This window comes from Lichenostomus cassidix, chromosome 1 (genome assembly GCF_008360975.1).
Source record: "Lichenostomus cassidix isolate B80296 chromosome 1, HeHo_3.0, whole genome shotgun sequence".
Lineage (NCBI taxonomy): Eukaryota > Metazoa > Chordata > Aves > Passeriformes > Meliphagidae > Lichenostomus > Lichenostomus cassidix.
The window spans coordinates 87,826,665-87,850,681 of NC_139479.1; the positions used below are offsets into that span (position 1 = coordinate 87,826,665).

Here is a 24,017-nt window from a genome sequence, read left to right on the forward strand (position 1 = left end):
GCACATTCATTATAAAAGTGTGTTCGTTTGTCTTGCAGAGAAGGATTTCAGGGAAGTGGTGGCTCATTGGGAAGCTTCATGCTTTAGCATCAGATGCACCAGTGTATGCATTGCCTAACCAGTGGCAAGCAGCCCTCTTCAGACTGTAACCTCGCTGGCAGGAGTGGTGGGAATCACCTCCAGAGGCAGCCCCAGCACACAACTCCCTTTGCAGGATCTTCGTCTACATCACACCTCTCCCCTTGTGGCCAAGCCACTGGCAGAAAGAGGTACACATGGAGTCTGGCAGACACCACTTGGGGCTGGGCTGCTCAGCTCAGGAATTTGGTGTGGTTGTCCACCAGGCTCCTGTTGGAGGGGATTACAGCTGTCAGCACACAAAAGGGGAATGAGAAGTCCTGCAAAGGTCCATGTGAGTTTGGTGGTGGTGTCATCCACAACGCTTCTATAGCTCTGGATAGTCTTCTTGATCCATGTGGAGGATGGATAGTATCTGTGGAACAGTAGCATGATCTTTCCTACCACTTTTCCTCCATGGAGCTCAGATAAATGGGAGCATCATTGTCATCCAGGCAAAGGTATGGACAAGGGATAGTGCAGGGTGCATGCTGCTGATGGCTGGAGAGGTCGGTGGGATTTCTGTACGTGCAGCAACGTGGATAACACAACAGCCTGTTAGGATGTATTGGTTTGGTCTTTGCAGCAGGGCAGGAACAAGGGCATGGGAGGTGCAACTCGTGCTGTAGAGTGTCTGCGTATGTATTGTGCATTGTGGCACTGCACTGGAGCACGCAGCAGAGATGGACACATGGACATCGTGGTGGAGCCTGGCGGTATCTCAGCAGAGTGTCAGTGCAAGGAGGCTGTCGGGGCCTGCATGCACAGGTAAGGGAGAGCTTGCCAATAGTCAGAGCCACTTGGGCACACGGCCGAGGTGATGGGATGGCGTTATGGAACACCTGCACGCCCACTGCGTGTGTGGATGTATTTTTGGTGTGGTTTAGCAGACAAAGCATGGCTTGTGTTACAGCATCTGTAAACGACTTGTTGCAGTCTGTAAACAGTCAATCCTCCGCCTGTGCTCCGGCGTGTTTCACTCTGGCGGGATGAAACGTGCACACGCACCACCCGGCGTGGGACAGCAGAGGCAGTGAGTGCAGTTGTTGACACCCACACATTTACTGGGAGAGACGGACAGGACTGCGCCTCTTTGTTGAGATTAATAGTGTTATAAAGATGCTCAACAGAGGATAAGGCAGCATTATGGGATGTGATTTTGTTTAATGGGAAATTAATGATACAGTTGCATGCGCATAATTGGAGTATACTTATACCTACGAACCGTTCACGTCTGTGTAAATCGATGATGAGTTTCCTGGTGGAGGCTGCATCAGGGAGCAGGGTGCTGGGTGACAGGGACGAATGGCGTATGTGGACACGCCATGTATCACAGAATCAATTAGGTTGGAAAAGACCTCTGAGATCATCAAGTCCAACCTTTGACCAAACACCACCATGGCAACCAGACCATGGCACTGAGTGCCACATCCAGGCTTTCCTTAAACAACTCCAGGGATGATGACTCCACCATTTCCCTAGGCAGTCCATTCCAATGTCTGATCACCCTTTCCATGAAGAAATTCCGCCTGATGTCCAACCTAAACCTCCCCTGGCGCTGCTTCAGAATACGGGCTCTCATCCTGTCACTAGTTTCCTGGGAGAATGCATATCCCTGGGGTAGGTAGCTCTGCAGGTACCAGCAGTCAGGAAGCCTCGAGGAGCAGGGGAGGCACCAGAGTCGCTGCGGGCTCCCCACACACGGGCTGGTGGTGGCAGTGACCGCAGCGGGCACGGATAACCTTGGAGGGGCCCTGCAGCCCCACGGGCAGGGCGTGCGGGATGGGGCACGGCAGGACGGGGCAGGGGAGCGAGCGGGGCGCTCAGCCCCGAGGTCGGGGGCGGTCGGCGGTGGGAGGGCGGTGCCCGGAGCCCGTGCCCGGGGCCGGTGCCAGCGCGCAGGAGGGCGGGAGGCTCGCGGAGGCCGCGCGGTGCCAGGGGCCGGCCCCGTGCCCCGGGTCAGAGCGGGGACCGGGCCGGTACGGGCCCCGCGCCCCCGGGCAGGGCGGGCGGGGGGCGGCGGCGGAGCCCCGCGGGTGCGGGTGCGGGGCGGGCGGCCGCGAGTATTATGGGATGCTGGGCTGGACGGTGGCTCCCGGCGACTATTATGGGATGCCTGCCTGGGCGCGAGGCGGGGTGGGGGGGGGGGGAAGGAGTGACTATTATGGGATGTGCGCGCTCAGGGTGTGACTATTATGGGATGTTCCGGGGGGGTCCTCGCGGTGCGCCCTTCCCCCCCAGCGCGCTCTCCCCGCGGGAGGGGGACGTGCCGATTATGGGATGGCAGCCCCGGGAGGCGCGGGGGGGCGCCCTGCCCCGGCGCGCGGGGTCCCGCGCGGGGCGGAGTGGGACAGTATTATGGGATGTTTCTTGTGGGGGGTCAGTATTATGGGATGTCGGAGCGAAGGGGTGCGAGCGTGGGGGAGTATTATGGGATGTTTGTCGGGGTGAAGGTGCGGTGGGGGGCAGTATTATGGGATGTTGCCGGCGGGAGGGGTGGTTATTATTATGGGATGCCGGGCCGGGCAGTGAGTGGGAAGTTCTGAGGGGAGGGTGAGTATTATGGGATGTCGGGGGGGGCAAGGGGGTGTGTGTTTGCCGGGGAGACGGGGGCGGGGCCTGTTGCCGGGGTCCCGGGGCATATTATGGGATGTAGGCGGGAGGGGGCGGGGCCTACCCGGTTTTTTTTCCCCTTTAAGAGGCGGTGCCGCGGCCGGAGCCATTTTCCCTTCAGCGGCGGCAGCGGCGAGAGCGGAGCCGGGGTCCGGAGCCGGGTGAGGAGCCGGGAGGGAACGAGGGCGGGCGAGGCCATCTGCCGCCTCCCGGGGCGTCCCCGCCGGCAGACGCCCCTCTCAGTCGGGCGCCCCTTCGGCTCCGGCCGCAGCTCCTCCGGGGACGCGCCGTCCGCCTGCCCGGGCGGCCGCAGGACGGGTCCGGCCCCTCCTCCCCCGCCCCGCAACCGCCCCGCCGGTGCCCGCAGCTCGGGCCTGCGCCGGCCCCCGGGGAACGGCGGCCCCTCGCCGCACGCCCGCCGGACTTCCCCGGCCCCGCCCCGCGCCCCCGCCCGGGAGACGGTGCCCCCCGCCCCCGCCCTGCGCCGCGCAGCCCCGCTCCGGGCGGGGGCGGCGGAGCGGGGCTGCCGAGCCCGCCCGGCCTTTTGTGTGCGGCCGGCTGCGGGGCAGGGGCAGGGCTGGCGCTGCAGTGCCAGCCCGGGGCGGCTTGGGGCTGCTGGCCAGGGCACCGCGCTGACAGCCGCCCGACCGGCCCCAGGGCTCCCTTGGAAGCCCGGCTGCCTTGTCTGCCCCGCTGCCTTCTCCGGGCCCAAGGCAGAAATAACCGAGGGCACCCGGCTGCAGAGGACGGGAGAGTTTTCCTTTAGGACAGCTGTTTTGGCTTCCTCGCCAGAGATGAGTGGCTGACTCAGTTTATTATCTGGTGTCTTCAAAGCCTGCTTTATCGCAACTCTAAACTGATATTTGCTGCCAGTGTTTCTATTATCCGTAGACTCCAAAGCCTGTAAAGTTGCTGTCTAAGCTTTCTCACGGATCCTCTTGGTAGCACTATTGCTTGGGAGAACGGAGTTCAGGTTTGCTGTAACTTTATCTATTGCTTTTCAAGGAAGTACTGGCCAGACTGGCAAGAAGGCGACAACCTGTATAAGCCCAGGCCTCCCCCGGTGTGGAGGACATGGCTTCGGGCATTGGATCTCCGTCTCCATGCTCAGGGGGCAGTGATGATGATGACATGGAGATCTTGTTGAACAACGCTATCCCCCAGCATCCAGGTATGCAGAGCATGCATGAGGAGTGGAGATCATGTTGGTCTCGAGCTGAATACGTGAAATGCATGATGTGTTGGGGAATGTAATTTTTTTTTTTTGCTGCGAGTCATACATGTTTTTGATATCCGAGTTCCAGGGTTACTTTGCAGTGCGAAGCTCGTGGCTTTGTGTCAGGTGGAGCTGACTTTGTTCCAAGCCATTGCAGGTTGTCGGGGCCTGTGCTTGGAGGAGGTGTAGAGGGTGGAGGCAAAGCGTCCAATTCTGACTGGGTACTGAAATACCTGCAAGTTTCAATTTTCGTGAATGGGGAGGGGGAAGAAGGGGTAGTATGTGAAAGGGCAGGTTGGCTGGCTTGCTTTCATCTGCGAACTCAGACCGGCTGACGTCCAGAGTAAACTGCCCTGGGCTGTTGTGTGACCCACTTTCCTTCATCACCACACCCAATTATTGAGGTTTCTTGTGGTTCTTGCTCTGTGCAGCTTGCTCACCTTTGCTTTTTTTGGTAGTTCTTGTGTCTTGCTTTTTCCCTCCTGTTTGCATCCTCATCATCAACATGAGGCTTGAGTTAGAGCCCTGGGAATTCTTCTGGTTTGTTTTTGTGGGTTTTTTTGTTGCTACTGCTGTTGATGACCTGCTCTGTGGACATGCATCTGGATTCTTCACTTCCTTGTGGAAAAGGAGTGATGTATATAGTGATGTGCTAAATTGTAGGACAAATGTGGATTTTCCTACTAACTCATGCTCAAGTGTTGTAGTGCCGTATAAGAGAAATGTAACTGGAAAAGGGAAGATGGTGTTGTGGACTTTTGGATTTTTGTTTGTGTGGCATTTTTTTCTTAAGCTTTGACTCGAGAGTTTTCTGGCACCTCTGAGATCTTGGGCGGCTCAGTAAGGAAAATCTTGATTAAAAAAACCTGGTAAAATCCCTGCAGTGGAGAGGTTTAGGTGGTACCTTGGAAAGGGTGGGTCATTAGAGGCTCTAAATCAGAACTTGGAGGAGAAGATGCATGATCCTTGAAGGACCTGGTGTTGTAGGACCATGGGAGCAAAGAGATATCCATTGGTTGGGAGTATGGCAGGGGCCAGGCATGCGACCCCAGGTTCTGAGAGCTCTACCTCTGCTGTTTCACTCCCGGCTGCGGTAGCTCCTCTGACCTGTGGCTTCCTCCATCCTGCCCAGCTCCGGTGGTCAGGAGGCCATTTTCCCTTGGAGGGAGAAGGAGTGACTCTGGCTGTGTGCGGTGGGCGGGGCGGCAGGGGAGGGCGGGTGGCCGCGCTGCTCCCGCAGCCTGCCACAAAGGGAAGGAAGGGCTGTCTGGCTGCCCCTGCCCTTTGGGCCAAGGGCAGCCAGGGAACCGGAGCACACAGATGGGAGTGTGCAGTGGTGCTGGGGAACTGGCATATGTTCTGGCCAGGCAATGAGCTTGCTAGCTGCTGGGGCTGGGGGAAGGTTCTGTCAAATCTGGATCAGAATAGAGTTGCTGAGTAACAACTTTCCTATGGAGGAGGAAAAATAGTGGCTTACTGGCCTGTATTTTGCATGCAGCTGTAGGATGTTCTGTACTGCTGAAGAGGCTAGATGGTTTCTTTCCTGGGGATCTGTGGACTGAAACAGTATCCTACCCAGGTTCTCAAATGCATTCACTGTTTTGCCCCCTTTAGATTTGGTCATCTGTTTTATGCTCTTTCCTCTTCTTGTTGGGCTATGGCAAACTTCTTGTCCATGAGTTCTGAATGCAATTCTGCTTGGAGAAGGAATATTGTAGAAATAGGTGGTGTTGGGAGGGGGAAACCATTTTCAGTGGTACCTTAGGATACAATTTGAGTATCTGTTGTGAACAGTAAGAGTTGTAACCACCTCTGTTTGTAAGTATGTAGCAAGAAGCAGACAAGTTGGTCTCTGTGAAGGGGGGCTATACTGTGATGCACAGAGGAGGGTTGAATGAGACATGTTGCCCCTTCACATCCAGAACCTGAAGAAGAGCCAGAAGAAGAGCTTCTGTCAGAGGCTGACACTCCCAAAATCAAGAAGAAGAAGAAGCCCAAGAAACTAAAGGAGCCCAAAGTGCCCAAGCTCAGCAAGCGTCAGAAGAAGGAGGTAAGAAAAGGGATGCCTATGGTCACACTCTAAAATATGGATATATAGGGTGAAGGTGCTTACTGTTTTTGTTGGCCAATGGCAGCAATCTTTTGAATGAATCCTCTAGAGCTTGGGGAGAGAGCAGTGTTCAGTGCTTATCCCAGGGTATTTTCTCATGCCTGATCCCTCCCTCCCTCTTTTCCCAGCTGGGGGACAGCTCTGGTGAGGGGAATGAGTTTGTGGAGGAAGAAGAGGAGGTTCTGCGCTCTGACAGTGAGGGCAGTGATTATACCCCTGGGAAGAAGAAAAAAAAGAAGTTAGGACCCAAGAAGGAAAAGAAAAACAAAGCCAAGCGCAAGGAGGAGGAGGAAGAAGAGGAAGAAGATGATGACTCAAAGGTAACAAGCTACCCTGCTGACTCCTTGCTCCTCATTCCCATGTGTCTGATTTGGGGGACCATTGTGCTTTCCTTATGTGATTGCACAGGGAGTTACAACTCTGTAGTCTCTTCTTCCACTAGACCTACTTGACTTGACCTTCTTCCCACCTTGCATTCTTCCCTGTCTATTGCTTTAAACACACATGGAATTTCTATTGAATCCAAACACTTTTCCCATTTCCCCTGATCTGCTATTGTGGCTGTGTGCTATGGTAGTGATAAGTGGACGCAGTGGGGAAAAATTTCCCCGGGTCATCTGTGGAATGTGGAAGATGTGTGGAAGTTCTGCTCAGAGTTGCCGTGATTCTGTTTTCATAGGAGCCAAAGTCATCTGCTCAGCTTCTGGAAGATTGGGGCATGGAGGATATTGATCACATCTTCACAGAGGAGGATTACCGCACGCTCACCAACTACAAAGCTTTCAGCCAGTTTGTCAGGTGAGCTGTAAGCCTACACTTGAAAAGACTCAGGAACAAAAAAAAGGGATGGGGCCAAAACTAGATGCGTTGATTTTGGAGCCTCAGTGCACATTATTGTAGTACCTAGAGTGAAAACTGAAGCATCAGAAAAATAATTCATCCACAGCATTTTTATTTTCAGTCATTGAGATGATGCAAGTCCTCCGAATCCCCTTTCTTGCCTACTGTGCTAAATTCCATTTCGTTTTTCCAAGCCTCTGAACATTTCCATCCTTCACATAGTGTGAAGGATGAGAGTGGGGAGATTCATTGGCTGTTGATATCAGAGATTAGAAAGGAATGTAGTTTGAGATAAAGGTGCTGATGGGGGTGGCAGTGGGGAGGAATAGTCTAGATTTCAGAGTGGTTCAGTAACCTTTCCTTCCTTCCTTAACTGTACACAGGCCACTTATCGCAGCCAAGAACCCTAAAATAGCAGTGTCGAAGATGATGATGGTACTGGGAGCCAAATGGAGGGAGTTTAGCACAAACAACCCCTTCAAGGGAAGTTCAGGTGCATCTGTGGCAGCTGCTGCAGCTGCAGCTGTTGCAGTAGTGGAGAGTATGGTGACAAACGTGGATGCTGTCCTGCCGCAGCCCCCCGTAGATGTGCCACTCAGGAAAGCCAAGACAAAGGAGGGCAAAGGTGAGATGAGTCTGGCAGGAGGATAGAGAGTGAGTGGTGGTGTCAAGGCAGCAGCCCTTCTGACTCAGTCTCCTCTGTTCCCAGGACCCAATGCCCGGCGGAAGCCAAAAGCGAGTCCTCGTATTCCTGATATCAAGAAACCTAAAACAAAGAAGGTGGCACCATTGAAAATCAAACTGGGAGGATTTGGTTCCAAGCGTAAAAGATCATCAGTAAGTGATGCTCCTTTCTTGACCTTCTGAGGAGGAGGTCGTGATGTGACAGGAATGCTGGTGCGTGTGTCTGCTGCCCTCCCAGCATGTGTGTCTAAGTAACAGCTTTTCTCTTACCTACCTCAGAGTGAAGATGATGATCTGGATGTGGAGTCAGACTTTGATGATGCCAGCATCAACAGCTACTCTGTTTCAGATGGATCTACAAGCCGTAGTAGCCGCAGTCGCAAAAAACTCAAGGCTGGGAAGAAGAAAAAGAAAGGTATAGATACTTCGCCAACAGTTGGAGACAGAAGCACAGCTAAGTGTGTAGAAAGATTAGAGCAGTGTCTGTGTGTAGTTTGGATACTTGAGTGAGGAGAATTGATTGTTAAAGAAGAACCTGATATTATTTTGAATAAGGAAAAGGTTTTCAGGAGTTCTTTATTAGGGAAATAGATATAGTGCTGAGTTCCTGGCCTTAACTATACCTTTTATTTAATGGGTGGAAGCAGGCGCAAAGAGACTTGCTTTGCTCCTGTTCCAGCTCTTCCTCCTTGCCCAGTTTACTTATGTAGAGCAAGAATTTTGGATTGTGGATCTCTAGATGGCTATGCAGGCTGTTGGGAGAATACTCTCCCTGGCTGGGGGAAGCCTGTACCTGTGACTTGTACTACTGTGGCTCCTCATCACCCTCTGCAGGTGAGGAGGACTCCACAGTGGCTGTGGATGGCTATGAGACTGATCACCAGGACTACTGTGAGGTGTGCCAGCAGGGAGGAGAAATTATACTGTGTGATACCTGCCCTCGTGCCTACCACATGGTTTGCCTGGACCCAGATATGGAGAAAGCTCCAGAGGGCAAATGGAGCTGCCCACACTGTGTGAGTATTGGATTCCCCAAATGGTGCCAGAGGTTATGGAGGAGGGGGATGTCAAGTGACTTGGGGCTATTCTTCTGTGGTAATGAAATAATCACTTTGGGTTTATTATATCCCTCTCCTATAGGAAAAAGAGGGCATTCAGTGGGAAGCAAAGGAGGATAACTCTGAAGGTGAAGAAATCCTGGAGGATGTAGTGGGGGATGCTGAGGAAGAGGATGACCACCATATGGAGTTCTGTAGAGTCTGCAAGGATGGAGGAGAGCTGCTGTGCTGTGATGCCTGTCCTTCATCCTATCACATCCACTGTCTGAATCCCCCGCTGCCCGAGATTCCCAATGGAGAGTGGCTGTGTCCTCGCTGCACTGTGAGTTTCTGCTTGTACCATTCTCCTATTACTACAAGAGGTGACTGATGTAATCCGTTTGGATCATCATATTTCTATGGAAATACACAGTCCTTTGAAGACTATCTTCTCATACACTTTTGTCATGAAGCATGAAGGCCTGACTTTTTGTAGCTGTATTGTGCCTTGTTGATTGACTGCTTTCTCCAGACAGTGGGAAGAAACAGGCTACAGCTTTTGGATCTCATTAGATTTGCCCATCTACAGGGTAGTTGGGCAGTTTTTGGTCCAGGATGCCAAGGCTCACTTTTTTTGGCTCCTGTATGTGTGTAGAACCAGGAGAGCAAGTGCAAGCAAATTCAGTGCTTAAAGCAATTTAAACTGATGCTGAGACAAGCTGTTTTTGCACTGTCGTAAGCTCTGTAATGCTAGGACCTGTATTATTAGATAGTTTGGAGAAATACTACACTTTTCCAGAAAGTTCTTGAAAAAAGTAATATAAATGGTGTAGTTGCTTTCATTAGGTATTAAAAACTTACAAGGTGATGAACAAAAAATACTGCTTACGCTGGACCCTTAGTTCTAGAGCACAATATTTTCTGCACAAACTTTCAGTGAAGTTGTGGTTGGGCAGACTTCTGGCCTCATCAAGCCTAGCAAATTCTGTCTGTGTAATGAAGCTATAAAGTGACTCTGTTTCTGCTCCTCAGTGTTTCTTTATTAGAGTACATACACTGTGATGCATCAAGCTCTGTTTAACTTTCCAGTGCCCAGCTTTGAAAGGAAAGGTGCAGAAGATCTTGATCTGGAAATGGGGTCAGCCCCCAGTTGGCCCTGCACCACCACGTCCACCTGATGCAGACCCTAATGCTCCCCCGCCAAAGCCTCTGGAGGGTCGGCCTGAAAGGCAGTTCTTTGTCAAATGGCAGGGCATGTCCTACTGGCACTGCTCCTGGGTGTCAGAGCTGCAGGTGAGTGGAGGACTCTAACCATGGCGTAAGGGGAGATAGTTGAGGGTAAAACACCTACTAACTGCTTGTGTCCCGACTGCAGCTGGAGTTGCACTGCCAAGTCATGTTTCGTAACTACCAACGCAAAAATGATATGGATGAGCCACCCTCGGGAGACTTCGGAGGGGAAGAAGAGAAAAGCCGAAAGAGGAAAAACAAGGACCCCAAATATGCTGAGATGGAGGAGCGCTTCTATCGATATGGGATCAAGCCAGAGTGGATGATGATCCACAGGATCCTTAATCATAGGTAAGGGGGTGTAACAAAGAGGATTTTCAACAAAGACCTTAAGCAGGGCTAAGGGAGAGTGGATGAGCTAAACTGCAGTATGACTGGGAGAAGCAGTGGGAGTTCTTTGTTGGTATGACAAATCTTCTGTTTCTGCTGCTTCACTAAGAGTCCTTTCCTTCCATTTGAATGGACTGGGGGAGTGCTTCCATTTCACTGTACTTAAGACTTACTGTTTTTTTCTGCAGTGTTGACAAGAAGGGGAATGTCCACTATTTGATTAAATGGAGAGACCTGCCCTATGACCAGGCATCCTGGGAAAGCGAAGATGTGGATATTCAAGATTACGACCTCTACAAGCAAGCCTACTGGAATCACAGGTAGGACGAGTATCTAGAGGTTGGTTTCCTTTCCCTTCCCTCAAGAGGAAGTACTGCAGTATGTCAGCCACTAGCACTGGCTGGATTAATAGATGGAAATAGGCAAGAAGCATCTTCTTGTTGCTGACTTCTTGTGCCTTTGGGGCAGGGGCTTTGTGCCTCTCCACCAGTTCATGAAGGCTCCAGCTGTGTTCTCTTGAGCCTATTTCAAGTTGGGTGATGGCCCTCTTATTCCCTGCAATGATTTTCTCTTGATCTGTTAATAAAAAGCCATTAAACTTACTTGTGCTTGGGACTGTCTCTGCACAGGGAGCTGATGCGAGGTGAAGAGGGCAGGCCTGGTAAGAAGTTAAAGAAAGTGAAGATGCGGAAACTGGAAAGGCCCCCTGAGACTCCCACAGTAGATGTAAGTTACTGGGTTTTTGCTTAGAAGCCATCTGATAGAGCTGCTTACTTTGGGGTGCCAGCAGGTAAATACAAAATTGAAGAGTGAATGGCATATGGTTTAGAGTTCCTTCATGGCCCAAACGAAAAATGGCATTAGAGAGCCTTCAGACAAAGGTCCACCATGTCCTTTGGGTCAGATTCCCTTGCTCTTAGTGAAAGGGTTTTACAAAAAAAAAAAGCATCTTGTTGGATGCCTTTGGCCATTTGGAAATTGGGTTTGGTGCTAGTCTGGTTGTCATCTGTGAAGCCTCATCTGTACTGGTGAATATAAGGGTGACTAAGAAATTACTCTTGTTATCTTAAGTAAGGTGAAGGATCTCAACTCTTACTTCTTTCCACTATAGCCAACAGTGAAATATGACCGGCAGCCGGAGTACCTTGATGTAACAGGAGGGACCTTGCATCCCTACCAGCTGGAAGGATTGAACTGGCTGCGCTTCTCTTGGGCCCAGGGCACAGATACCATCTTGGCTGATGAGATGGGTCTGGGAAAGACTGTGCAGACAGCAGTGTTCCTCTATTCCTTGTACAAAGAGGTGAGAGCTGGGAGGTCATTGCCCGGGGAGATTCTGCCTGTATTAGTGATTGCAGTCACTTACTAATGCTCTGACTGACTCTATTTGTAGGGCCACTCAAAGGGTCCCTTCTTGGTGAGTGCCCCACTGTCCACAATCATCAACTGGGAACGAGAATTTGAGATGTGGGCCCCAGATATGTATGTAGTGACCTACGTTGGGGACAAAGACAGCCGGGCCATCATCCGTGAGAATGAGTTCACTTTTGAGGATAATGCCATACGTGGAGGCAAAAAAGCATCCAGAATGAAGGTATGGAACTCTGCTGTAACACAAGACTGAATTGAGATGCACTAGACTGGCTTTCAGCATCTGAGATTCAGATTCTCTGCTGTCCCTGGGAACTGATTATGCTTGTAGTTTCCAAGGGGAAATAGCTGCAAATTGATGACAAGTGGGTGTTTAGATTCCTTCTGTAGACTGTTAAACACTCCTACTAGTCTGAACTTTCCAGTACTGGAAAAAGGTAGTTGACTAAGGTAATAGTGACCCTAGGCAAGTGCCTCTGTCTTCCCTACTTAACCTGTGAAGTTGTGCATCTTTTCTACAGGTCTAAGTTGATGTCAGAATTGCCCACTGTATGTAAAAGACAAATGTGCAAAAAAAGTATGAACTTTTCCATCTCTGAGGAACTGGCTGACAGTGAGGCCATACCCAGATATCTGAGAAATTGCATTCTGTGCCCAGACAGGAAGAGCCTGAGCTAGGTGGCTAGTTTTTGTAGAACTTCAATCTTCCTAGTAAACCAAGATGGAAGCTAAAGCAAAGTGGTAGAGGCAGACTCATTTCCTTCCCTCAAAATGTAACAGCATTAAGTACTAACACTAATTTAAAGTTCCATGGTGAACTACTCTTTTTAAGTCTTAGCTTTTTGATGAGATGCTGTAGTCCAAAACTCAATTCCCTGACATGCCTCTACTCACTACTTATTTGTTAAATATCTCTATTAGAGTATTTGGCAACTGTCCAAAAGGAACAGGTACTGAGGGGGTAGAGGAGACTTACATGTGTTGAGAGTAATAGGGAATTAAAAAGCTAAAATGGTTTGGGCAGCATTTTGAATCTTGTGACAGGAAACTGTGGGTGTGAAAATTTTTGGTGTGCTGTTTGACCAGGGCTTATCAGGATAACTTGATGGAGAAATACTGCATCCTCTATCCCATTACATGTCCATCTTTTTCCTTTGCAGAAGGAGGCTGCTGTCAAGTTTCATGTGCTTCTCACCTCCTATGAACTGATCACAATTGATATGGCCATACTAGGCTCTATTGACTGGGCCTGTCTCATTGTGGATGAAGCTCACAGACTGAAGAACAATCAGTCAAAGGTACAGAGAAGCATAGGTGGTTGATAGGCGTGGCATATGTTGCTGGGGAGAGAGACAGCTCTTAATCATTTGTTCAGTAGTAAATCTGATGTGTTATTAAAAGAAAAAAAAATCAACAGTCTGCATTTGGAGATCAGTCATCATTGGCAACAGCTTTACTTATACAGACCACTGTTGGGGTAGAAGATACTGGTTAAAACAGTTTTCTTTCTGGGTGCATGGGCAATTGGTGTAGATTGGAAAACAGAAAAACCTGGATGTGGTTGTTGCTCTCAAATACAGAATGACTTCTCTGAAAGCAGATCACATACCTGCTCCACCTCTATTCTGAAAAGGTTTACCATGCTGAGTGTAAAACATGCTCCATATGCAGAATTACCCTGCTTCCAGAGTAGGCTTGCTCTCTGCATTCATATGGCTTTGTAGCAAAACTAATTAGGTGTTACAGAAATGGAAGGTGGGCAGAGATATTCAAAAATGCCTGAAAGCCATATAGATGCTTTTGTATGAGGCTGCACCTTAACTAAGGTTGCTTAAATTGAGTAGACTTGACTGTACTTTCTTAATCCAGCCTTTCCCTGGGCCTTGTGCCTTAATTCTGGTATTGATTTGTCTGTCTTCAGCTGGGTTCTAGCGCTCAGTATGCCAAAACCAATTATTATTGGAGAGCTGGTTTTAGAGGTTCTTGGAGACTGTGTAAGACAAAATTGCTGCTTGATTTCTTTTTTTGTTGTTTGTTTTATTTAAATGGCATTAGTGTTTTGGATCTTGGCATGAGGCGTCTTCCTGAGACATCACAGCTGTGCTTGCAGTTCAGTTTCTAGATCTTATTTTATTGTAGGCACTAAGACTGGATGCTGTTCTATGCTTAGCATTGAAACTGTTGGAAGTAGGAATGAATGCTTACTATTAATATTCATTAATTGAAAGAGGATGTAACATCTCAAGGTTACACTATGACACTATGCAGAACCATTAAATCTATCCTTTTCTATAGCAGTTTCCTGTCCTATAAGGACAGCTTATAGGTGTTTGGCTGCAAGATAGGTCAGATGCTTCTTGACAAATTTGGGTTATCTCCTAAAGTTTTGCAGATATAATTAGTAACTTCCACATTTGATTCCAAAATAAGAATATTTTAAAGTATATCTACATAGACAAATCCCTGTGAAGGCCACTAGAAGTACTCTTCTGGTGCAATAACCAAAACATAAGTGACTTGTTTTTTGTTTGCCATCTAGTAAAGCTGTTTTCATTAAGTTTGACCTTGTATCATGCTAAGTGTAAGATATGCAAAGAAGTGGCTAAGCTCATAAATAATTTACTGGTTTACCGTCAATTTGTGCAGGTGAACACAGTACACTTGTACTTTTCAGTGCAGTACTTTAACTGCTCACTACATCTGTCTGGAGTTACTTCATTGTCGTGAAAAACAGCGCAAATTACCTTCAAGACACATTGGCAAACCCTTAGCTCTTTTTCTCCTCTGCTTGTTCAGAGCTCTGGAACACTGCCAGGATTGATATGAATAGGAAGAGTGACTTAGTTATTTCTAGAATTCTCAAGGCAGAGTAGTTGTAGGAATATGGAACACTCATTTAGCAAGAAAAAATACATAGTACAGCAGTCTAGAAATGATTGGTGGTCTGAAAGAGTTTGTAACTTGTAAGAGCAAAGGAAACCTGCCAGCACCTGATGGCTCCTAGGATTTGCTGCAGTCATGTTTTAGCTATGCAGAACAATGATCTAAATAAGATCAGTCTAGTGACCCTGACTGGAATGTGAACTACTTGGAACTCTTGTCCAAACAGCTGATGTGATCTAAATTGAACCCTAGCTTGGTGTCAACTTCTTTCCTAGGAGGATTTTTTTTTTTAAGCCTATGACTTAATAAGCCTTTGACATATCAGTGTGTGTTTTTGTTTATTTTCCCACTTTCTTCCCTGCTCTCCTTTCCAGTTCTTCCGTGTGCTGAATGGTTACTCGCTCCAGCACAAGCTGCTGCTTACAGGAACTCCCCTGCAGAACAACCTGGAAGAACTGTTCCACCTGCTGAACTTCCTGACTCCTGAGAGATTCCAGTATGTCTTGCAGTGCAAGTCAGCCTGCCTGTCTTGTCATTCCTATCCCCTCACTTGCTCTTTTGCTCTTTTTCCTTTGTGGCGTTTGCTGAGTGTCTGTTTCCCTGCAGTAACTTGGAGGGCTTCCTAGAAGAGTTTGCAGATATTGCCAAGGAAGATCAGATCAAGAAGCTTCATGACATGCTGGGCCCACATATGCTGAGGCGTCTCAAGGCTGATGTTTTCAAGAATATGCCATCTAAGACTGAACTCATTGTCAGAGTGGAGCTGAGTCCCATGCAGAAGTGAGTGTGGGGGTGAAGAGAGCACCTGCTGTTAAGTTACTGTTCCTCTGCTTTGCAGTTTCAAAAAGGATGCTTGCAGCCTTATCCTTACTCTGCGGTGTTTTCTGCACAGTGGGCTGCCACTAGAGCAGAGGGAAGGACTAATCCTGTGCTCTGGTATAAGGGATAATAAGAGATAGTGAATGTCATTGGCATAGCCTAGGTAGCTGGCAGTTAATGCCAGGAGCTGTGCAGAGTTAACAGAAGAATAGGTTAGTTTTCTCATGAGAGCTTTGTCTGAGTTGTGCTATCTTCTTTTTTGTTTTCAGGAAATATTATAAATACATTTTGACGAGAAACTTTGAGGCACTGAATGCACGGGGTGGTGGTAACCAAGTCTCGTTGCTCAATGTTGTTATGGATCTCAAGAAGTGCTGTAACCACCCCTACCTCTTTCCTGTGGCTGCTATGGTATGTCCAGTCACTTGTTCTGTATAAGCAAATTCTCCACTGGCAGTTACCAGAGAGCCAGTTAGCTCCCTAGGTGAAGCATGGAGGGGTTCCCATTTCTTTTTGCTTCTGTGTGTTTTTTCATCATGTCTTTATTTAGACCCAACATGCTGGAAGGCCATTCCTTTTCCAGCATATTTATGTGACAGGTAGGAGCGATCTTGTGACTCACATAAAATGGTGAAGACTGTAAGAGTAGGGACTAAGTAAGAAAAGAGAGGAGGGTATGTGGGAGTCAAATTGCAAGAGAATTGGCACAGGGTAGCACTGATGTTTCATACAGGCAGTGCTATACCTTGTGGTTGTGCCAATCTAAGTTACCAGGTGTGAGCCAGCATCAGCTGGAGACTAAGTTACATCCCTTCAAGCTGTTTTCGTCCTTTGCCCCTTATTCCCTCTTTTTCTTTTTCTTCCTAGGAAGCTCCAAAAATGCCAAATGGCATGTATGATGGTAGTGCACTTATTCGAGCATCTGGAAAGCTGTTGCTCCTCCAGAAGATGTTAAAGAACCTGAAGGAAGGAGGTCACAGGGTGCTCATATTCTCTCAGGTATATGGAGGAAAACCTTAATGCTGGGAATACTTTCTCTGAGAAGAAAGTTTTGTTGATCTTGTATCCCCTTGTCCCTCACTCTTCTGTGGTGGTGTTTTTTCTGCTATGCAGATGACTAAAATGTTGGACCTTCTAGAAGATTTTTTGGAACATGAAGGGTACAAATATGAGCGGATTGATGGAGGAATCACAGGGAACATGCGTCAGGAGGCTATTGATCGCTTCAATGGTACATAGTCTCTTACATTTTCTGTAAAATGACAACTTGCCTTGTGTGTGCTTGATGCTCAACATGAGATTGTTGTGCCCCAGGTCTTCCATTGCTTTCCTGAAATCTTAAATTAGTAGATTAGTAGTAATTCTCTGTCAGGTGATGTGGGTCCATTACAAATCCTTCTTTGAGTATTGCACTCCCCCTTGATTACTTTTGTTTTCTTTTTTTTATCTTAGCTCCTGGAGCTCAGCAGTTCTGCTTTCTGCTTTCAACTCGAGCTGGGGGTCTTGGAATTAACTTGGCCACAGCAGATACTGTGATTATCTATGATTCAGACTGGAACCCCCACAATGATATCCAGGTGAGTCTGAATGAGATCTTTCACTGGGGAGTAATCCTCAGGAAGAGGGGAAATGAAATCACCAGAAGGAGTGAAGGAATGTGAGACATCCCCTTTAGAAATTGCAAAGTTAGAGCAGTAAGATGGGTAGAGATGGGAACTGAAATAGTGGAGGGTTCTTCCAGGGCCCAGCCTTCACTAATGCTAAGAGTCAACATGAAGGCAGGTAGGAAGCTTGTGGAGATAGGTGGGGTATATCAGACTACTGCTTGTGTAGCTCTAGATTGTTTTGAGCACATCTCTTTTCTAGGCCTTCAGCCGTGCACACAGAATTGGACAGAACAAGAAAGTGATGATATACCGCTTTGTGACAAGGGCCTCAGTGGAGGAGCGGATCACTCAGGTGGCCAAGAAGAAGATGATGCTAACTCATCTGGTAGTGAGACCAGGGTTGGGCTCCAAGACAGGCTCCATGTCCAAACAGGAACTTGATGACATTCTCAAATTTGGCACTGAAGAGCTCTTCAAGGATGAGGCTACTGAGGGGGGTGAGTGCCTGGGAGTAGAACTGGAGGAGATGGGGAGATCTGTCTCCTTATTGAGTGAGAGACTGTAGACATGCTGCTTATTATAGCTCTACAGAGAGGTCTAGGGTGGCATTCCCTTTCTTAGTCCCTTGAGATCCATACAGCAATGCTGCCTGTGCTCTTCCTTCAGGGGATAACAAAGAAGGTGAGGACAGTAGTGTCATCCACTATGATGACAAAGCAATTGAGCGTCTCTTGGATCGGAACCAGGATGAAACAGAAGATACAGAACTTCAGGGCATGAATGAGTATCTCAGCTCCTTCAAGGTGGCCCAGTATGTGGTCCGTGAGGAGGAGATGGGGGTGAGTATGAGGTGGATGTCAGCTCATATGTTCTCCAGAGTGATGGAGGATCAATTAAGTAAATTGAGCTCTGAAGCTTTTAAGGGCAAGCAGGCATATATCTGCTATGACAGGCTGGAACTTGGAGCGTAGGGCCCTAAATTTGTTACTTTTCTGGCAGGAGGAAGAGGAGGTTGAACGGGAGATCATTAAGCAGGAGGAGTCGGTGGATCCTGATTACTGGGAGAAACTGCTGCGTCACCATTATGAGCAACAACAGGAGGATCTGGCCAGGAATCTGGGCAAGGGCAAACGTATTCGCAAGCAAGTTAACTACAACGATGGCTCACAGGAGGATAGAGGTACAAATCCACAGGACCCTGAGGGAAAAACGGGTGTAAGTATATGTTGCTGGGAAGTAACGGAGTAGCGTCTCAGGCTCACGTGCTGTTTTTCTTTCAGACTGGCAGGATGACCAGTCAGATAATCAGTCAGATTATTCTGTTGCTTCTGAAGAAGGAGATGAAGACTTTGATGAGAGGTCTGAAGGTAAGTTCTGCTGAAGCCAGAGTTCCTGGTTGCTTTGAGTGTGGAAACTCAATTGATTTGGGTGATTTATACATTTTATGATGCTCTCCTGCTGGGGCAATATTCACACAACAACATGCTGCGCATTGTCTCTTTACTTAGCTGAATTTCTCTCTTCAGCAGCTCGTCGGCCTAGCCGCAAGGGCCTGAGGAATGACAAGGACAAGCCTCTGCCTCCTTTGCTGGCCCGTGTGGGAGGAAACATCGAGGTAAGTTGTACCAGGAAAAGTGTTTGCATCCCAGTTGCTCCTGTATTGCTCTTGCCACATCTGTGTCTGCTCCTTCATTCTAGGTGCTGGGTTTCAATGCTCGCCAGCGGAAAGCCTTCCTCAATGCTATCATGCGCTATGGAATGCCACCTCAGGATGCCTTCACCACTCAGTGGCTTGTTCGGGACCTTCGTGGCAAGTCAGAGAAAGAGTTCAAGTGAGTCTGCATTAAGCAGGAATGGAAGACTGACAGCATCTGATTCCTTTGGGGAAGAATGAGAGTTGAGCCTTTTCTTAGAGACTACAATGTATTGGTTGATTCTTTGTGGGAGAATGAAGTATAAGCTGGGAGAGATGAGGAGGTTGTTTGTGACTCTTCAGTCACCAAAAGCAAAAGCTTTTAGAGGAGTAGCATGGCTATACAAGTATGTAATAAATACTCTCCCAGAGTCTGTCTTGAGCTTACGTTGTTTCTGGCTCAAGACTCTTGAGTTAGTTGTGTCTTTTATGTATGTAGTGATTCTGTCAGGAAATTCTCCCTTGAAGGAGCCTGGAGCCTCAGAACTTGTGTTACTATGGGTTAAGAGTCTTGGAGTAATTTCCATTATGTGCTGGAAGGAGGGGTCTGACAGTGCTTATCTCCAGATAACACAGTTTATGGACCAATTGCATGTCTCTCAATTGCTGCAGGGCCTATGTCTCGCTGTTCATGCGCCATTTATGTGAACCTGGAGCTGATGGTGCAGAGACCTTTGCAGATGGGGTCCCACGGGAAGGTCTCTCTCGACAGCATGTCCTTACTCGCATTGGGGTCATGTCACTTATACGCAAAAAGGTAGGTGCTTTTTGGTAGGTAGTGGAGCAGTGTGGCCTCTGCTGTCCATACAACTGTAGTCACTGGGTCTTGAGTTAGGGAGTTACCTCTCCTTTCACACATACTTTTGTTGTGTGCTCAGTGGTCTGCCTCTACAGGTCTAAGGATGAGCTTTATATGACTCCTCCAGTGATAAGTCTTTCTCTCCCTCTCGTGCAGGTGCAGGAATTTGAGCATGTGAACGGCCGCTGGAGTATGCCAGAACTGGCAGAGATAGAGGAGAACAAGAAACTTTCACAGCCTAGCTCACCTTCTCCCAAAACTCCGACTCCTTCGACACCTGGGGATACGCAGCCAAATACACCTGCCCCTGTTCCACCACCTGGTGAGGGCTCCTCTCTTGTACAGCCCTGCGTCCTGACCTTACTCTGGCCGTTCCCCTCACCGGAACTGTGGTGGTGGGGTCTGGGGGTGGACGCAGATCAGCTTACTCTCATGTTAGGAGGGCTGCCAAAGACATGTGCAAGCCCTTAAAGGCAAGAGAGGACACTAGCTTTCCTGGGATGAGATGAGCTGACATCAGCCCGGCATTTGCAGTGGGCAGGAAAGGGGGGTCCTGTTAGTTCCATTTTGGTGGGCCTGATCTCTGGGAGCAAAGAAGTGTGCTTGGTAACAGGGAAGACGTTACTGATTGCTTTTCTTCTTTTGTCTGCTGTGCTGCTGTGGCATGGGGAATACACAGAAGAAGGAGTAAAAGTAGAAGAAGGGGCTAGTGCTAAGGAGCAAGGAGAGCCAGCTGAACCAGAGAAGGAGCTCAATGCCTCTACTGCTGAAGCAGAGGTCCCTATGGAGGTGAGTGTTAGGTGGCTTGTTTGCTTTGTGAATTTCTCTAGCTCTGCCACCCCTTCATCTCTCGGCTGAGACAGAGATGAGTTCTCGGAGCAATACTTGAAAGATGACTCTGGTCCTCAGAACTGGCCTCAGTTTTGTGTGTCTTTGCTTTCCAAATGACTGTGACTGTGTTCTGTTTCCATGCACTGCTATACCTTTTGTCTCACTGATTGCTGTCCTCAGCAGTGTGCTCAGCCTGTGGAGACACCACCCCAGGAAGCAAAATCCCCAGTGAACTCCACGGAAGCAGATGAAAAAAAAGTAGAGGAAACAGAGGTGAAGGAAAGATCAGATGAACCAATGGAAGTAGAAAGCAAAGGTACAAAGCACTTCATCCTAAAGCAGCAGGCTTGAATGTAGAAAATCAGTGGGGAATTACAGAATGGTATTTGGTTTCACTGGCTGAAGAATAAAATTGTGGACTTGCTATGTTCCTGTGCATCTCATGTTCCCCTTCTCTCCTGCAGCTGATGTGGAGAAAGTGGAAGACAGAGCAGCTATTGAGAATCCCGCTGAACCTCCTATAATCACTCTGGATGAGAAAGGTGAGGCATGATAACTCTCTTCTCTTCCTTAACCCTTTTCCTGCAAGGAGTTCTTGTGGGTCCAACTTGTTGCAGTATCTGCCATGTTTGTTCTACCAATTTCCTGTGTATACAGATGAGAAAAAGGACGATGATAAGAGAGATGTGGTGATGCTGCAGAATGGAGAGATGCTGAAGGAGTCAGTAGATGAAAGGCACAAGAAGGCAGTAAAGCAGCGCTTCATGTTCAACATAGCAGATGGTGGTTTCACTGGTATGAGATCTTCATCTGCTTGGACTTGTTTATAAGCTCCTGCTTATGTTTGCGAAATAGCTTCCCAACTGTTCTGGTGTCTCTTGCCTTTCCAGAACTACACTCCCTCTGGCAGAATGAAGAGCGGGCTGCAACTGTCACCAAGAAGACTTACGAGATTTGGCATAGACGTCATGACTACTGGCTCCTTGCTGGGATTATCAAGTATCCTTGCCATGACAGACACATTTTCCCACCTTGTACATAATTTGTCACAGTGAAGGTGGCTGTTCTGGGTCTGACTAGACTAGGTTAAGTGGGAGAGTGCTTTATCCTCTTCACAAGACTGAAAGTGGTGGTGGGAGGGGGAGCTTCCTGCAGCATAGTGAAGACTTAGCAGGACATAATTCTCATTCTTCTTCCTTGGCTTCTGTTCCTCCCCTCTCTGTACCCCCTTTCCCCACCCCCTCTGGAGAACAGTACTGCCTGGGCTGTGTATTCCCTTGTTCTCACTGCCTTTGTTTGCCTGAGCTCATCCCATCTCAGTCATGGCTATGCCCGTTGGCAGGATATTCAGAATGATCCACGTTACGCCATCCTCAATGAACCCTTCAAGGGTGAGATGAACAGGGGTAACTTCCTGGAAATAAAGAATAAGTTCTTGGCAAGGAGATTTAAGGTAAGGATTTCTCTGTAGTATGATAACTGCCTGGATCTCTGAGAACAAGTGCTTGCAGTCCTAAGTTTCCACCAAGAAAGTGAAAGGTTTATGCAGTGCCTTTTATTTTAGGGGTAATAAAAGAAGCAGTATAATCTCAGGATCACACAGTTGCCCCGTGATAGGAGCTCCTTTTTTCTGGAAATGGTATTGGGGAGCTTGGTTCGGTGCTCTTAATCCAAATGTTTGTTGAACAGAGGCTTAAGGTTCAAGTGACTGTTTTCATCACAGCTTCTGCTTGGTCTGCTACAACCCACTCCATGTGCTTGAACAGAACTGTATGGGTGGGTGAAAGGGCTGCCTTTAGTCTCTACTTCATCCTCTTTAGGAGTGAACGTAGCTTAGTTTCAGGAATGTTTTAAGATCAATCCAAGTAAAAGCCATGTAGTTCTCAGTCTTGGGGCAAAACATTACTTGACTATAGACTGAATGATCAGTTCTCCACTGACAGGATTCCAGTTGATTTCTCCAAATGCTTACAAGATTTTAGACTCTTTCTATACATTGGATGGAATAGTTCTCCCTTGGATTCAAAGACTGGTCTGCGTCCTCTTTGCCTCAAAAAGAATGTGTAAAAAGAATCAGGAGGAATGAAAATACTAGAGGAGTTGTAGTCTATTAAGCCTGATGTAGCCTAGTTTTCTTGTGTATCTGACTCAGCTTCATGAAGCCCTTATTCTTTTGGGGTACTCGGTAAAACAGGCTGAAAGGAGGTTCAGCTACACAATCTTACCTTATAAGATGGTGGAGAATTGGATTAGGAGAGACTGGGGGTGCTCCCTCTCAGGCAGCTACCAAAAGACTCATTCCTGCCCCACCTTGCAGCTCCTGGAGCAAGCGCTGGTGATCGAGGAACAGTTGCGGCGAGCTGCTTATCTGAACATGTCCGAAGACCCATCTCACCCATCCATGGCTCTGAACACACGTTTTGCTGAGGTAGAATGCCTGGCTGAGAGCCACCAGCACCTATCCAAGGAATCAATGGCTGGGAATAAACCAGCCAATGCTGTGCTGCACAAAGGTAATGCGGTGTGTTAAACAAGGGTGGGATAGGTGATTAGCGTTGCTGTCCCCTCTGGATTTTTCCCTCTGGGGTGTCCCTTTCCCCTCGGAACAGATATCCCTTTCTCTTCTAGTTCTGAAGCAGCTGGAGGAGCTTTTGAGTGACATGAAGGCAGATGTGACTCGTTTGCCCGCCACGATTGCCCGCATCCCACCCGTGGCAGTGCGCCTCCAGATGTCAGAGCGCAACATCCTCAGCCGCCTGGCCAACCGCAGCAGTGAGCCCCCGCCGCCGCCCCCTCCCCAACAAGTACGTACCTTCTCCGGTCAGTAAGGGCGTTATGGGGGGAGGGGGGCTCCGTGGGCCAAGCTGGACTCTGGTGACCAGCCCGTGAGTCTCAGGTCCTCCTCTCTCACCCTACAGGTGGCCCAGCAGCAGTGAGTCCCTGGCCCAGTGCTGTTGACCTTTCGGCCAAGCTGAAGTGACACCCCCACCCCACCCCTTCACACTCTACCCCTCTGCCTGACATTCCTGACTGGGTGCTGTTTCCCTCCATGGAAGCTGCTGCTCAGGTCTCTGGGAGGAGAAGAAACTCCTTCCTCTGCAGCCAGCCCGTTGGAGCAAGGAGTGCGTTTAGGAGAGAGGGGGATGGATGTATGATGGACTCTGTATATAGTGACTGGAGGCCCCAGCGCCATGTCTGTTACATGGAGAACCTGGCTGCATTGCTCGTTGCCTCCGCCTGGAATTCCAGTTTTCGTTCTTAATTTTATTTTGAGTTTGTTTACTGAGACAAGTGCACAGGCAAGACCAAGCAAAAGCCAGGACAGAGACAAAGCTACCTCCATCAAAATCCTTTTTAATACAAAAACTGACCGGACTTGTCAACTAATAAGCAGCTTGAAGACAAAAGCAAACAACAATGAAAAACCAACAAAAAACAGAGCAAAACGTTGATAAAACTGAAAAATAAAGTTTCCTTGTATTTTATTTTGTTGTCTCTAGTATCATGAGTGTACTGGGGTAAGTATGTGGTCACAACAGTGAGAGAAGAAGAGGTAGTTATGTCTTTTTTTCTATACCAGAGCAGCTTTTAGAGTATCCTACACCTCTGTGAGAAGGGTGGTAGATTCCCCAACCCTGGCAGTGTTCAAGGCCAGGTTTGATAATGCCTTAATGAACCTGGTCTCAGGAGTGGTGTCCCTACCCCTGACAGGGGTGTTGAGCTAGCTCATCTTTAAGCGCTCTTCCTCCCCTACCTTCACCATCTCTGGCTCTGTAA

General features: G+C 48.4%; 1 protein-coding gene and 1 non-coding gene across 11 annotated transcripts; both read left to right on the forward strand.

Annotated features, from left to right (window-relative positions):
- Positions 1 to 2,079: 2,079 nt before the first annotated feature.
- CHD4 (chromodomain helicase DNA binding protein 4) lies at positions 2,080 to 23,725 on the forward strand. Of its 10 annotated transcripts, none has more exons than XM_085069009.1 (41): positions 2,080 to 2,096; positions 2,817 to 2,891; positions 3,736 to 3,901; positions 5,869 to 5,996; positions 6,185 to 6,376; positions 6,736 to 6,854; positions 7,280 to 7,521; positions 7,606 to 7,733; positions 7,860 to 7,995; positions 8,415 to 8,596; positions 8,721 to 8,960; positions 9,707 to 9,910; positions 9,993 to 10,198; positions 10,426 to 10,557; positions 10,867 to 10,963; positions 11,349 to 11,540; positions 11,631 to 11,831; positions 12,769 to 12,906; positions 14,866 to 14,987; positions 15,098 to 15,271; positions 15,580 to 15,721; positions 16,178 to 16,309; positions 16,424 to 16,541; positions 16,763 to 16,887; positions 17,177 to 17,414; positions 17,584 to 17,756; positions 17,917 to 18,097; positions 18,174 to 18,284; positions 18,444 to 18,532; positions 18,616 to 18,749; positions 19,223 to 19,367; positions 19,566 to 19,731; positions 20,089 to 20,198; positions 20,421 to 20,556; positions 20,705 to 20,782; positions 20,898 to 21,035; positions 21,131 to 21,239; positions 21,561 to 21,693; positions 22,558 to 22,753; positions 22,869 to 23,060; positions 23,137 to 23,725. In XM_085069009.1, the coding sequence occupies exons 3-41, from the start codon at positions 3,805 to 3,807 to the stop codon at positions 23,196 to 23,198; spliced, it is 5,838 nt and encodes a 1,945-aa protein (XP_084925135.1). In that variant the 5' UTR covers positions 2,080 to 2,096; positions 2,817 to 2,891; positions 3,736 to 3,804; the 3' UTR covers positions 23,199 to 23,725. The 10 variants fall into 10 exon arrangements, with proteins under 10 accessions (XP_084925135.1, XP_084925126.1, XP_084925099.1 ...); XM_085069000.1 differs by having other exon boundaries at positions 23,159 to 23,725; XM_085068973.1 differs by having other exon boundaries at positions 22,869 to 23,044.
- Positions 19,759 to 19,897, forward strand: LOC146445185 (small Cajal body-specific RNA 11). Its single transcript, XR_014855865.1, has one exon.
- Positions 23,726 to 24,017: the final 292 nt, after the last annotated feature.